Source organism: Pteropus vampyrus, unplaced genomic scaffold (assembly GCF_000151845.1).
Source record: "Pteropus vampyrus isolate Shadow unplaced genomic scaffold, Pvam_2.0 Scaffold263, whole genome shotgun sequence".
Taxonomy (NCBI): Eukaryota; Metazoa; Chordata; class Mammalia; order Chiroptera; family Pteropodidae; genus Pteropus; species Pteropus vampyrus.
In genome coordinates, this window is record NW_011889044.1 from 393,319 (window position 1) to 409,817 (window position 16,499).

The 16,499-nt window shown below is 36.6% G+C and overlaps 1 protein-coding gene across 2 annotated transcripts in view; it reads right to left on the bottom strand.

Annotated features, from left to right (window-relative positions):
• Window positions 1-16,499, bottom strand: part of SPATA5 (spermatogenesis associated 5) — a 212,450-nt gene that overhangs the window by 122,555 nt on the left and 73,396 nt on the right. For both annotated transcript variants that reach the window (XM_023520433.1, XM_023520432.1), the window contains exon 13: window positions 12,729-12,855. In XM_023520433.1, the coding sequence (XP_023376201.1) occupies window positions 12,729-12,855 (127 nt within the window). The remainder of the gene's footprint in view (window positions 1-12,728; window positions 12,856-16,499) is intronic.

Sequence of the window (16,499 nt, forward strand, 5' to 3'; positions counted from 1 at the left end):
TTGACATTCCTGTTTGATTCATCAGCATAACTGCTCTCCCCAAATGTTGAACTGGTGAGGATTTTGCAAGCTATTAAAAACTGTTTATAGCTAGATTTTTTTAAACTGGATATGAGGCTGCAGCATACTAAAGGCTACCACTAATGCAGGGGAAGTTTTAATCCCCGGGGAGATTGTCTGGGTAAGTGAGCAGAGACTCTAGCTGACAGCAGAGATAATACAATTCAGTTCCAGGCCAAAGCACTGTATTTGTTTTTGTTGTTTTTCTTCTGTCCTATCAGCAGCCTGTCTCCATGGATTTGTCTGGGAAAATGATAAATAGTAAAGCAAGCAACACTCTCCAACTGTCTAAATCATCCTCCCAGCAAAGACCTCAAGCAAAGCTTTGCGATGAACCATCTTTTTAAATGTACATTTCTATACACGTTAAGTTACTTAAAACCAATGAAAATAAATCCAAGAAAATGCACATGCCGAAATAAGTGTTTATGCAGAGCCTTACTTCCATGAAGTTTTAAATGCATTAGAGAAAAAGGTCAATCATAATCATCGAATAGCTGTAAATACATGAAACAAGAATTATAAATATATGAATGACGCCCTACCAGCCCCTAGTAACTAAATTACAGTAGGTTACAAACCAGATTTGACCACTAAAGGCCATCTATGTACTTGCCTTAATTCCAAGAAATAAGAATTTAAAGGTATTATACAGATATCAACTTCATCAAAAGTAAATGGCAAATTCAATATTGCAAAATGAAAATATCAGGAAGCACATAGGAAAAACCTAAACGTAGTTTCTGTGCTCTGGAAATGCTTCTGGAAGGATTTTTAAAACCGTGAAAACAACAACAAAAAATGTTTATGCTTCGGAATTGGATAAAGAATTTAAAAATTCACTATTCTGGATTTAAGTTTCTATCCTCCACATTTTGTGCTTTCGATCAACCATTCGGACAAAATGACTCCATGTCACTATTCTCTCTGATGGAAGAGAAACTGATATTTGAATGATGGAAATAATTAAGTTTCGCAAGACTTAAATAACACATAAACAAATATGGACTATGAAAAAAAATCAGAAACCATGCTGGGCCGTATTACTGTCCAAAGTGGAGATCATCGATGTGACAGAGAGACTGACATAAATAAAACTCAAGAGGCTGTGTCCCTGCCTGCAGTCTAATCTCAACGATCTGAGGAACACATAACGCCGATAAAAATGAACAATTCGGCTCATCATTTTTTTATTTTTCTTGATCTCCTTATTTACCTTTAGGAGGATCCTATAATTTCTTTTTGGCAATTACAGAAAATAACTAAACATCGATATTAAGCCATCTTGATTTAATGTTTCTGAAACCAAGGAGAAAGACCTTCTATTCAACAGGAGTCTCTCGGGAATGCTGAAGGCCAGCGCCCTGGATTCACCCGGCGTGAGTCGTGCGTTCGACAGGGGTCGCTTTAAGGCCATCTTTGGTGTTGACAGCGCTTACAATGTTCTCCGACTACAATAATAGTTAATAATAAGAACCGGCGTTCATATAACATTTATGTATGTACAAGACACCTTCAGTGTGTTACTACATTGACCTTTCACTTTTTCCTGGCTTTATGATCTACTATAAAAGGGGAAAGGTCAAATTTGTGATGAGTAAGAGGTAGGGATGGGGGCAGCCACATGGAGTCATTTGAAAGTTACAGGATTAAATATAACCCTAAAACCTGAATTTCCCTATTCTCAAGACTAGTGCTCTTTTTCGTAGGCCACCACAAGACTTTAACATATCTCTATTCGTTGCCCTGTGATTTCTCAGTCTTTTCATCAAACCAAAAGCTTAATAAGTCCTTTGCATTGTCTTATTCAGTGTAAAATCTGAGGGCTATCCAAAAATTTAGGTGATATGATCTGTGCTAAACAGTTTTACACTAAACCAGAAGACAAGGATTCATAGGTAATATATCCTAAAATCACAGTAAAGACAATACGTTATCAATGCTTTAAAAAAAGAGAATTCATTAAACAAAGAAAAGTATTTATCCTTGGACAACTAAACAACTGAATTTAGAAAAGCTATATGCGAATCTTAAGTGAAGGGCTGCAGAAGGAAGTCATCTCAATTTCCTGGCTAACATGGCATGGTAATCCTGGTTAATGATATGAAGAAAATAAATTATAGTGATAAAAAGTACCATATAACTAGCCAGTCTCTTTAGCAGTCAACTTACGTAATAAAAGTCCTTTGGGTAATTCCTTTATGCACAATACTTTTATTTAAAAACTCTGAAACATCAAATATTTTAAACAAAAACAAGCTTTAGAAATCATGGTGATTGTGTGCATGTTTATACATGGCTATGTAAGGCTTCATAAATATCATGGGGATGAGAAAGGTAAAACAAAACAATACAAATCAGCTTAAAATTGGAGAGCAATGGCTTTGACTTTAAATGACAAATGAGGAGGTGTCTACCCCTTCCACGTACCACTCCCGGGACTGGGAAATCACTTCATTTTGTATAACTCTCTCCTCGGGTTATTTAAAAGCGCACTACGTCAAGAAAATAAAAAATTGAAAACTCTACAGTGTAAGTGTTGTAAAATGTAAAAATTTTAAACAAAGCACACAGGGTAATCCTTCGGTGGCACATCATGACAATACACGAGAAATGGACGGGCTGGAGAATAAAGAACCAGGTGTCCAGAGAGATTGTTCCCTACCCTAGGATGTGCCTTTCTGACTCATTAGTTCTGAGCCACCGCGAGCTACTTCATCTCTGTGAACATCGATTTTCTCCTCTCCAAGCCGCAAAGAGAAACACTACTTGGCAGGGCCGTAAGAACATCAGGGCCGCTGTATGCCTGCTCAACCTGAAGGGCAATAATTCTTATTAGCTTTGAGTATGATTTCTGGATTTTTCTGATTCCTTTCATGTACTCAACTTTGCTTTCTTATTTTTCAAATATAATATCTATATTATATATTATATGTTACATATATTATATATTATATGTTATATAATATTATGTTATATATATTATATAACATATACGTATATTACATTTATATATCTATATTATATATTACATTTTATGTACATTATATTTTACATAATGTATAATATAATGTAATATATATTATATATTATATTTCACATATAATATCTAAGAAAAAAATCCTGGACTGAAATGTATAAAAGCACATAAGATTCATTTATTCGTATTTATATAGGTAGATCTACCTATAATCTTCCATATACACATTATACATTTGTTTAGACATTTTTACTTCTGTTTTCCATAAAGAAAACCCTTGCTGCTTATGAGAACACGTGGCTATTCTCACTGCCTGAAGGAACACAGGTTCAGGTCACGAACGTGAATGTGAAATACCAGCGCACAGAAACCTCACAGTTCTTACTAATTTTGCAAACTCTGTAGGCAGGGCCATCCACTGTCACCAAAATACACACACGAATATAACGAAAAGAAAGAGAAGTTTTATGAGGAATTATTCGTTTTAATGGTGACTAAATGCACAACCACGTCACTTCTGCAAGGCTGGCGGAATCGCTGACAAAGCTTTATCAATCTTCATGTGCATCTCTCCAGTCAACAAACACATTACTCAACCACCCAAACCGTGTTTTACTAAATATTTATCCACGCCCCCCCCGAAAAAAAAAAACACGTGAACAGTATATAACCGGTGAGAAAGTGAGGAGGTAAACAATAGGAAATACTAGTATCCTCAGTGGAGGACATATAAATAAACTTAAAAGACACACAGCTTAGCTCTGCAAATTATTTTCATTTTGAATCAGCAAATTATAGCAGACATGAAAACGCTGGTGCTTTCCAAACGCACTATCGTGGCTGATCAGAAGAACACACGAGGCAAGTCTCTCCTGCGAACTGAGCGCCACGCGTCCCCGCACTGCGTCCAGCAGAGAACGAAACGGACGCCTTGCCCCCTGGAGCTTACGATAAAGCGACAGTGAGCACTGTAGAAAGGGAACTGTATGGGAATAAACACTACGGAAGAAACAAGTGAGCAGCTAAAAAGGGGACGAGAGAACCAGAGAGAGAAAAGGAGCGGGAACGTCTACGGTGTCGGATGATGGCCGTGGTGGCTGTCCAGAGGTGCAGGTTATTACTGCCTCGGACAGAGGAGATCTGTCTCATGAGTATTTCCTAGCTCTTATCATTCCTATTAGCTTTTTGCGACCTGTGTTATAATTGGCTATAAAAAAGGAAAGTCAAACATTTTTGCATGCCACGTTTGTTTTTGCCTCTCCATCACCTATCACACTGCCTGGCACGTAACAGGTGCTCAATAAATATTTGGTGACTGACTCAATCCAAACCAATAAACGGTTTATCTGAATAGTTTAGGTCCAAAACTTTAGTTCAGGGGTCAGCAAACTTTTTCTTAAAGGGCCGGATAGCAAATACTTTCATCTTATCTGCCCAACAGTCTATGCAGCTGGGTTCCAATAAAACTTTACTTAAACAGACAGAGAACAAAGGCGCTTTCTAATCTCCGCTTAGTTTATTCTGTATCTGCCTAAATGTCTTAAGTCTTCGGTTCAATTATCCTTGGAGTATTAAGGGATGTTTATCATCTGCTTGCTAATTTTGTTCAATTCTAACCAACTCAAATGAACAAAGCAAAACACAATTACAATAATAACATACAAATTCCACTTCTCTCTCCTCTTCTCTTCTCCCTCTCTTTTTTTCTCTTTCTCTTTTTGAAGTAAAGATCGACACACTGTGACAAAAGCTATTATACTGGCTGATGGTATACTACAGTTTTCACATACAGCGCTACTGATCTTGCACAATTTACTGAGCCAAGGACTACGATGGCATTGTGTAAGATACATAGAAAGTGCCTGCATTTGTCTAGAACCAGTGGACGTCACGTGCAACTCAGCCAGCACACGCCCGGTGCACAGCACACGCCGAAAGACTGCCAGTTCTCTCTCCACTGGTCAGCTTGCCCTTTTCCCAATGTCCGCATCTCCTCCCTACCCAAATTTACATAATCTACACTTAAATTTCAATCGTTACTTGTTAAATAAATTACATGGTAGGACACACACACATTTCCACTATTACTTTTCAAAGCAAAGCCAGTTCCCCTCATTTCCTGAAGCTGCTCCTCCTCTGGCTGGTGGGGGAAAGCATGCGAAAGCAGCAGAGCCTGCACTCAGGAACCATTTCAGGTGAGCATCTCCACCTGGTGTCAAAAAAGAGTAACTGCAAGACCAAAATTATTGGCAGAGAACAGATGAGAGAGGCTGGAGAGTATGAGAGAGCTAAGATGCATTTTTCCAAATCTACTCTGATGTACATGCCAGCACAGCACTGCAGACGAGGTTGAAGCTGTTCATGCTTTATAATTATAATACTTTAAACACATGTCTTACGCACACACAGAATAAAATGTCACAAGAAAATGTGCATAAAAACGGCACATTATTGTTAATACTCTCTATGCACTTTAAAAATAATCCCAAACTAGCCCTGCCATCACTGCCTTTAAAACGTTCAATACGTGGCTTCAGATTTAGTTCTTGGCTACACTAAACATTAGTTCTCAAATATGGGAATCTAGAAGCTTTTTCAAATTTAAAAGTGAATTAACTTTAAATAATCATATAGTTAGACATTTCTCTTCTAACTCGAAGTTGTTTTTCCATCCATAGACGTTTTTAAAATATTATGTAGACCAAAGTACTACAGGCTGATCGGACATCTGTGAAAGGAGAAAATATGCAGCTCAGCGAGTTTTCCTTTTTCAAAGAGTAATAAATTTTCAGTGAAAAATTTACGTGTTCTTCAACTGTCAACCAAGGTTTTTATTACACAACAGCAGCCTTGAGGCTGATTTACGGCTCACCCCCACCACCATTTATGACAATCAAGTGGTTAAAAAGTAAAGTCATTTTTGCACACCTGGATAATATTTGCTTGCTTTATAATCTGCTTGAAGAAAGGAACTTTTCAATAACAAGAAAGTTTGGAAAGGTGGTACCCGAAAATGCTTTAAAAAAAAAACAAAACAAAAACCTCAGAAATAGGTTCAGTAAATATTTTAGCATCCTTTTATGCAGCATTTGGAGTCTCTATTATTATCTGTGTCTGTGTCATAAAAGAAGAGAATTGTAGAAAGTGAATGATATATCAGGGATTATCTAGTTATATTTCTAAACAGAGACCCAGAGAGGCTAAATAACTTCAAAGAGTACACAGTGCGAGCAGCAACAGGGCCAGAGTTAGGAACCGAGCCGGCATCTGTGTCTGCCTGTCCCGTTTCTTCTATTGCTTGCTTTTCTCACTGACGATCTCAGGCTTTTCTATCACATTTTGCACCTAACATTCTAGTCCCTATCACCTGTGTCATCTGTTCCATGTGCCAATCTCAGTGTCCTCTAGACTCTCTTCCTCAATTATATTGCTTGCATCATGCAAAAGTCCCTCTGCAATGCTACGCACACTCCAAAAACTCAAACAGAAATACTAAGGTTTGGGAACGGCTGTGCCCACAACATTAACAAAATGTTCAAAGATGAAAATTACAAAACTCCTCACACAATACTTCTAACAGCATGAATATATGAAACTGCAGCTATAAATAAAAGTAAATGATGGGGAAATTACATATTTCAGCACTGTTTTAAAGCTAAAAAAATATGTATATATTTTAAATACCTATAAGGTTGAAACCAGATTAATGTTGAAATCTTCATTTTAACAGTATATAAAGCCTCTGAGTTAAGTTTATCTACATTCCACTGAATTTAGTGTCTTGTCTACTTACGTCAGAGAAAACAGAAAGCATTTCTTTACCCAAATATGTATACTTTCACCCGTTCCTCCCTCGTGAGCAATCTTAATCATCCTTTTCTCTTCAGGGTTCTCTTTGCTAACTCTTCAAAAACAGCCGCTGACTATCTCTGTGCCAATTAAATGTTCCATGAAGCTCACCTAAATTAGGGGTCCTGGACTACATGTTAAACTATTTTTCAAAAAGTCAGGAAAAGCTATACAAATTCCTCTTGGTATTTAAGAAATACAATGCCTCTGCTATCGATGCATGTAAGAGACACAGAAAATGGCAGAAGCAGGTTCCCACACTCGAGAACTTAGAAAGATCTATCAAATCTAATAAGATGAATTTGGTAAGATTTAATTCCTCTCTTCCTAAGGCCTGAGGCCCTTGCAGCTGCCGCCATGGATACACTGGGAAACCACCTGGCCTTGAGGAAGAGACCACCTGGGGAGCACATGGAAAGCAGGAGTAGCCAGGAGCTGAATTTGAGGGAAGACTTGGAGATCTGACTGTACCTCGCTCAACTTCTCAGACTTGAATTAACAGCACAAGCCCCATGCGGGGAAGTGATCACTTAGCAGAAGAGGCCTCAGGAACACCTGGACTTTTCAGTTTTGTTTTTGTTTTGTAATTGATGACTTTAAATTCAAAAGCAGTCTACAGTGTTGACTCAGCTGGCAAATAAACTAACACAACCCTGGAATGCATTAGCGGAAGCAGCGTTCCCATTAAAGGCACTCAGTGTCCCACTATGGTCCGTGCTGGTCAGACCACAGCCTTTATTCGTGTGGACACCGCAATCTGTGAGGGAAAGGACAGCAGTTCAGGAAGAAAGGGATAAAAAATGCTGAAGATGGAATAAGAGTATCCTATGAAACATAACAAGCTGTCAAGCCCAGAGAAGAAAATACTGGTTGGTGAGACAATGTAAAGACAAGACAACATAACAGTTTTCAAAGATAAAAAAGAACCATATATAAGAGAAACCGAAAACTTCTCTTTACAGCATCTTGGAATAAAATCGGGCCGTTGTGTAGTAGCTTTAGTGAGACAAACAGCTGCTGGTTCAGTAGAATAAAGAACTCCCTAACACTCTGAGCCACGGACGAGCCGTCCGCTTCACGAGTTAACAGGTCCCTGTCAGCGTGGGTGAGTGAGCAGAGGCTGGAGAAGCGCGGGGCGGGAGCTGGATGAGCTCGGCGCATCAGAAGGCCAACTACACTACCGACCCCTCCCAGTTCTCGCCAATCTTGAAAAAAATAATTTATTTCAGAACCTGGTTATCCAGGACAGTAAGAATTATATTTGGTTATTACTCTTTCTCTACTAAAAGACTAAATGAATTATTTGCATGTTGACATCATCAAATATTATTTACCGAACAAATACATTTAAATGTAATTTTAACTTCTCAAGAAGTTAAATATGTAAGCCTGAAAAATCCCAATAATGACAAATACTAAAAAGGGCATTCAACTTACCATTACAAAAAGGCAAAAACCAATGCAACTTTTAAGATTCAGGTGCCACGAAAAAATATTTACATTATTCATATAATAAACAAACTACATTTCTACATTTATGGATTTTGGTGAGTCATTCAGTTGGAAAATATAATTATTTAGTCCAAGAAAATGTATTCTAAAAGATTAAATATTAAAAGAACTTTCAAGAAGAGATGGAACATTTGAAAGAACAAGAAGTTAATACACCCTTCCTACGATTTTTGGTCTATTTTAAGCTTATTATGTTATTGACTCCTATGTAATTTATCTTCAGAAAATTTATGCAATAAATACATTTAAATAATCTTTAGAAAAATTGTGAACAACATACATTAGACTTTTACTACACTTCTAAAAGCTTACAAGGGTAGATCGATGGTCAGCAAACTTTTTCTATAAAAATCCAAATGGCAAATAATTTAGGCTTTACAGCCATGAGCCCCTACTGTAACTACTCTACTGCAGTAGTGTAAACACAGTCACAGGCGATACGTTCGCAAAGCAGTGAGACTATTCCAATAAAGCTTTGTTTACGGGTACTGAAATTTGAATTTCCTATCATTTTCACGACACAAAATATTCTTCTTTTGACTTTTTTTCAAGCATGTACAAACTATTAAATATGTACAAACCATTTTTAGATCATGAGATATACAAACACAGGTGGTGGGCCAGCCACAGCTTGCTGACACTCTGGGATACACAGTCTTTATCCTGACATCTGAATGACATCTTAACATATAACCATATATGCATGCGACCTCTGGCCCACGTCTCTTCTCTCTCCCAGTATCCCACCCCGGAAGTTGAACCTTTCCCGGCCGCTACTATAGAAGATGCAGTGGAAGGAAACACCGGGAGCTTTAAAACACACACACGCACATGCACATTCATGTGCACATGCGCACACACACCACCCGCCCGCCAGCCAGCAACAATAATGTAAGTACTTCTGAGAGTCCTGCAGAATGCTGGTAAAGCTGAAACTAGAAGATGACCATGGAGGAGGCCTCCCAGGTCTGACCACACTGCAGCTCCCCTTCCAACCCCAAAGTCTCTCCACACCATTCTGATAAACAACATTAAAGATTAATAAGCATTCTTTCCTTAAATATTTACAGGAAAGTAAAAAAGTAAAACGTGACGATTCATTGAGACTTTTTATGTCTGTTAGGTCAAACAGCTTATTTTTTAGTTCTGACTTAGCTGAGAACAGCAGTATTAAAAGAACAGGACTTATAACTGGGAAGGGTAAAGAGAAAAGCTATCTACAAACATCTGTAACCTTTTTCTGAAGAAATTTCTGGAACACAATTCATTTGAAAATTGGAAGCTACATATATTTGCTGACATTTCTAAATATACTAACTAAAAAATTTCCGTGCTACAAAGATATCTATCCATAAAACCAACTTTCAATTTGCAATATTTAAAAAATATAAATTTAATGTCATATTTAACTCATCAAGCACATTTCCTCATGCAGAAAAGCCAAAAGGAAAATTAACGCGTTTATTACTTCCATGAATTAAACATACTAAATTAGAAAAATTCTGAAAGCCGAATTACTCAAGACCCCTACATAACTTTTAAAATCTCCTTCAACTGAGCAATCTTTTCCATGGATGGCTTAGAGCAGAATTTTTTAAATTCTACACGTTTACTAAGATAAGAAAATTAGGTTTATAGGCTAGAGATATACTTAGAATAATTATCATTGAGAACCTGATACCTATTACATACTAGGTATCAGTGCTAAAAATAACCAAAGGGATTAAATTCAAAATATTCATAAAATTAAACTATTTTGAGGCTAGGAAAAAAGACATGACCATTTCTTAATACCCAACACAAATACAGAAAACGTCGTGGACTAGAGGCTATCTAGTCTTCTAAAGGGGCCACACGAGCAACAGCCTAACAAAGAACAATATAAACTCCGAGAGTTTGGGCATTTTATTATTATTTAGGCATCAATAATAATTGTTGTTTGCTGTCCTAAAGTATCCTGATGAGGAAATCTAGACCATCATCAATCTAAAGACAGTATGTCTATGTGACCTCACACAATCTAATTAACCTTCCTCTCTCCTTCACATGTAACATGGACACTTGAGGCTGCAACTTCTCTTCGTGTAAGTTGGGGGCAGGGGGCAGGTAGCAGGCCTGTGGAGACTTGGACAGACCACCAGAGACTGCAGCAATCACTTTACTCAGCCAAGTGTGATACTGCATAATTAATGGGCTTGACATGGCGGGAGGCAGAATAACGTGATTCTTGAGCTGTGTGTCTCGCTTCCTTGGCTGAATCACCAGCATCCCCAAGAAAATGCAGTTTCAGCTTCCCCCAGACTACATGAAACGGAAATATTGTCCAAAACTGACAACCAACTATGCACAATGTATGGGTCACACAATGATACCGATTCCACACCTGACAGTCTAAGCCTTCCTCCTGTCCTAACCACTGACCTAGGGTCATCATGACACACAGGTGATGGGCTAACAGGCAAAAGTACTCACTGTAAAGCACACGGGACACACACCTAAATCGAACATGGCCAAACTTAGACCAAATGTGTACTTCTTCAACACTAAAATGGCCCTTTTTTTTTCTTCACAGTTTTAGGCGAAGAGCAAAATACCTTTTAGCACAAGCACATGAAATTTACTTTAATTCTTCTGTCGTTTATTCTCTTCCTACTTACGGTTTCCCCCAGACAAGACAGGTGGGGAAAACTATGTCCATTCATTTCGTAACAGGAAATGTTCTTTTTTTTTTAAATTGTCTCTTAAACTGTTTTGTTTTTCTCAGCACATTTGGGGCACATTTCGAACACCATTTTCTAATCACATATGTGCCGAAACTTTTTTAAAAGTATTATTACACAATCTCCATAATAGTTCTTCAGAGAAAAAAAAATCTGGATGGGAAATAGACTTTTCATATACCACATCTCATGTGAGTAGTAACAAAAACACAGTTAAAAAAAAAAGTCACATTCCACATGAATATGAGATTCTACCTAAAATAAATAATGATTAAAATATTTTTTACAAAGTCACTAATTATTTAAAGTAGGTTTTTTGTGTGTGTGTGTGTGTGTAACTGCAGAATAGGACACAGACATTTAGACCATGATTCAATGTACTACATTCTAAGTTGTATTTGAAAACACAGTAAATCATCTGATGATCTGGAAATCATTCTTAAAAACACTTTTCCCCATTTACCCATTTTATGTTTTGCTGGGAGTAATAATTTTATTTTCATCTATTACACATTAAACATTATAATTTTTTCAAAAATTTGAACAGTAGATTAAGATTTTTAGATTCCTCCTGACCGAGTAAAACTAGGTCTTTATATCTAACTAGCAAACACTTTCAATATCTTAGTTTCAATGCACTCATCCAAAATTAATTGGTTAAAAAAACATGGACTTCTAATTTTTAAGAACTAATCAAAGTATGCATGTGTGTGTGTATATGTATGTATTTACATATATGCACAGACATTCATACAAACACACACAAATACACACACATACAATTACATACGTTTGCACTTTTCTCTGAAGGCTCCTGAAGCAAAGGTTAATTAGTCAAGAGATGTTAACGGTGTGTAGTAATACTGGCTCTTAAACACTTATTTTGGACAATTAGGTGTTTTTAGAACTGAGGTATTAAAGGTAAGATTTCATAAAAGATCAAAAATGACTAGAATTTTGGCAAGATATTTCCCAAACTTTAATTTCTCAAAGTCCGTGATGCTGCAGACTGTCACTGATGAGCTGCTGGTAAAGAAACACATCACCTGCCTTCCAAGACAAATATATCAGCAGGTAAGAAACACTAACGGCGATGCAAAAAAAACCCTAAGAGGTAAAAAAGGAGAACCACTTCCATCCCTTCAATCTCCTACTTTGGAGACAAGTTCTGCCCAAAATCTGGTTCAGCATTTTCTCTAAGAGACCCGAGCCATCCACAGACCGACGTGCCGAAAGAAGATGGAAGGCACCGCCTCAGGGGTTCTGACTTATGCTAAGATGAGCTGAAAAAAGGCCCCCAAACCTTGAGGTGGCCCGAGAATAACTTTTCATGTCTAGGTCTGTCTTAAAAAACTTCTCAAGCTCTTTTGTACCAGGTGTGGGTAAAAACTAGGATAAATTATAGGCTACTGTAAAGCATTAATACCAAGCCATGAGCGAGAAAAGCATAAACAACAGCTTTTCTCTGTTCTCTTCCATTTCCTTTAAATTCGTTCAATATCCTCTAAATGAAAAACTGATTAGAAAGTAATCTGACATTAACAAAAATAACATAGTCGAATGGTCCAGTTCCTGATGCTTTGGCACCCACAGACCTTCTTTCTTACCTTGTCTATTCTATCTGGGCGGTTGGTAGCTGCCAAAATGGTCACATCCCTTAGCTGTTCAATGCCGTCGATTTCCGTTAAGAGCTGAGCCAAAACTCGGTCGGCTACATTCCCGGCACCTGAAGAACTGATTGTTAAAGAGAGTTGTAAAAATCTGTTCACCTATCTTCAAATATTCTATTACTTTAAAAATACTGTACATCCTATAAGAAGAAAAACTGACCATTTCAAAATATAAAATGCATGCTCCAGAATTCATTACTTGAATTATCATATTCAAAAAATAACTATGTTTAAATCATTTTTCCTCCATCATCAACCATGTTCATTTTTTCTCTAATAATAAAATGCTGAGTGTCAAATATAAAAGATGTGGGAAGATACAAGATTATTTAAAAAGAAGTTTTATTATAAGCACTTTTTACATGAGACTTATCAGGAAAAAAAAATTATGTAACTAAATGTTACATAACCGTTTTCATTTTGATTTTAAGTTTTAAATCACGAGTAAGAAAATAAAATTTTTAGGGGTTTTTAAAATGCCATTTTTAGATGCTGAAAGCTCACAAACTATCACATTCAATTAACATAAACTAAAGTTAAGAATGAATAACATTTCACAAATAGAAAATTATCATTACCATAAACGCTTTAGACACTGAATTCAACATGAAACATTAGGCATAGAGTCCATATAAAGAAATGGAACAAATGAGAAAAATCAAAGATATCTTGTTAACGATAAAATCATAATACATCTCCAGTCATCACATTTCTCAAACCCTCATATTCTATAAATAGAGATAACAAAGAAAAGTTTTTCCTAGATTATCATTCAGCCTTTATCCTCTCTTCCTTTTAGTTTCTTCTTAAGAAGAGATGCTAGGGACTTAGAATCTGTGAAACGATATTAAGTTAGCATGGAATCTGGGAAGGATTGGCACTGAGATAGTAAAAAAAAAAAATTTGCATAAATTGTAGCAAAAAAAAAAAAAATGGTGAATTTGAGCTGGGACCTAGAGTCCATAAGAAAGTCAAAAGAAAATTCTAAACCTAAAAACTATAACTGAAATTAAGAATTAGGAAGATGAATACAATAGGACATTAGGCAAACAGAAGAAGGGATTCCTGAACTGGAAGATAGGTTAGCAGAAAATATCCAAAATGATGAACAAAGAAAAAAATAAAAACAGCATAAAAGACATCTGGAACCTAATGGAAAGCCTAAGCAGCATATAATTGTAGTCCCGTAAGGGCAGAAGAGAGTAGAGAGAGAAGAAACACAACCTGAGAATTTCACGAAACCATCAAAAGGAATCAATGGGGCCAAGAAAAGACTCAAGATTTACCAAGGTGGAAGCCAATAAAATTTTTGTTAACTAGAGATTACAGTCTGTGACCAACATTTCCGTTTAAAGTTTACTCTGAAAGTTTTCTCTGCAAAATGATTTCTGTAATCAGTGGCTAATAATAAAACAAGTACACACAGGATATTTCCAAATCTTAAATATCAACTCCCTTAGTAACAGACTACAGATTTTATGGCACCATTTGTTGCATACACACCAATAACTGCTCACTTATTAAAAATGTCAATACATCCAAGTACTCTAGGTCCTATTTTGACTTTTCTTTCTTTACTGGAGAAGCCTGTTGTGAACTTCTTTTAAAACGAATTACCATGATTAGGAAATCTATATACAGTAAGTCTTCACTTAACGTCACTGATAGATTCTGCAACTTTAAGCAGAGGGCTGTACAATGAAGCCAGTTTTAGCAGAGGCTAATTAGTATAAACAAGAGTTAACTTCCGAGGGCATCTCATGAGCATTATAGTGAAATGACACTGAAGGAAGCTGCAAGGACTTGGGAAGGAGCTGGTTTTCCTTGATGACGAAGTAGTGAGCATAACAACCACCTAAACGTAAATGGATCTGAGACAGGAGGTGACAAATCAAAGATTTCTCTTTTATTTTTCCCCCTTTTTATAGCAAAGTTCAGGAACAGTATGAATCACATTTTGGTCAAATGAATACCTTGAAGATGTTAACACTATGGGAACAATAACTACAGTTCTGCCTCCTTGATAGACATTTCTTTAAAATAAAAAAAATATGTTTTTTAAAGGCGAGACAATTTTATATTTAAAAAAAATTCCAATCATAAAACTAGTTAATTTATAATCCATGAAAATAAAAGCACATGGAATATTAGTTTTGTCAATATTGTGTTTCAAAAGGTAAAAATCTATTATAAAGATATAGCTTGTAAGTCAAAAAACACTAAAACTATTAACATCTTTCCTAAAGAAAAATAGGAATAAAAGGAACACTGGCTGGAATGGGTAACCGGATTTTTTTTTTTTTTTTAGTTTAAAACAGTGAAAGGACTCACATTTTATACGATTTAAAAAATCGGAACATAAATCTTTTCCTATAAAATTTTTCCATGCTTAAAATTCCAATTCTGTTATCCAGCTGACAATAACATCTTGATAATAAAATACTGAAGGGTCTTATTAAAATCAAGAGATTTCTTAGACTCCCCGCTCACCACGTTGGGCTGACTTAATAATAACCTCATCAACAAGGTTGTCTCTTGATTCCCATAAATAAAACAAAACTCCCCTGTTTCTGATGAATCATGTATTCGGACATTATTAAAGCTCAGTATTTATTCTGTTTACACAGGCAGGTCATCTGTGCCTCACTTATCGTCTCAAGAAAATGGGGAATTCTGATCTCTCACAGAATGCTATGAGGGAAAAACTTTTATAAATAATTATAAAAACCTTCTGTTCACCTCCCAGACACTGTATTAATACTAAGTGACACATACTTGATTTGCTCTGTGCCGTGCATCACATGCATTCATTCATTAATCCCAATCACAGCACTGTGAGGTACTTTCTGCTTTGACTCCCATTTTATAGATAAGAAAACTAAGGCAAAGGGAGGCTGAGTAACTTGCCCAAGACGCCACAGCTAGCAAATGGCAGAGGCAGGATTTGAATCCACATCTGACTGACTCCAGAGTCTATACTCCTTCCACAATACATATAAAACTTTAAAGAATTTCATAAATCAAATACACCAATGTGCCAAAACAAAGTTGAAATATCTACGGCAGTCATCTTTCAGCACTCGGGGGACGGGTGGGGGTGGGGGGGCGGCAGGGGGCTTTTGTTTATCACAGCTGAAAGGAAACAATTTTCGGGCTTATCACTACGTGACTGATTATGCTGTCAATATGTGATATTCGGCATGAACCTAACAGTAAATATGTTAACAGTAAAAAGCTATTTTAGATGAACAAGATATCCTGTAAAAGCAGATGGACACACACAGTGAGTTATCTTGCCTGCGTCCAAGAGCTGTGTAAGCTGCCTTGCTCTGCGCAACTGCGGCTTTGTATAAACTGTTAACAGAGAGAATGACATTCATGTATTTTTCCTTTTTTTTTTGGATTTCCAGTAAAAAATTCAAGCTAACATAGGCAATTATCATTACATTTGTGTAGCTTTGACTCAAACACAGTGTAAAGAAACAAGTGATACTTAAACTCACAGTTCAATGTACACTCTGCCAAAAGTAGGTTCTTCCACAACCCTGGACTCCCCCCGCACAGTTAGCACAAACATAACCGATCCAACGAAAGAAAGGAGGAAAATTAAGACATGTCAGTTCAGATTTATTTTCTGACAAGTTGTTTAAAAATTGAAGCAGAGTAAATGCTTCTAACACGTATCATTTTCCTAGTGCCATAGATCTA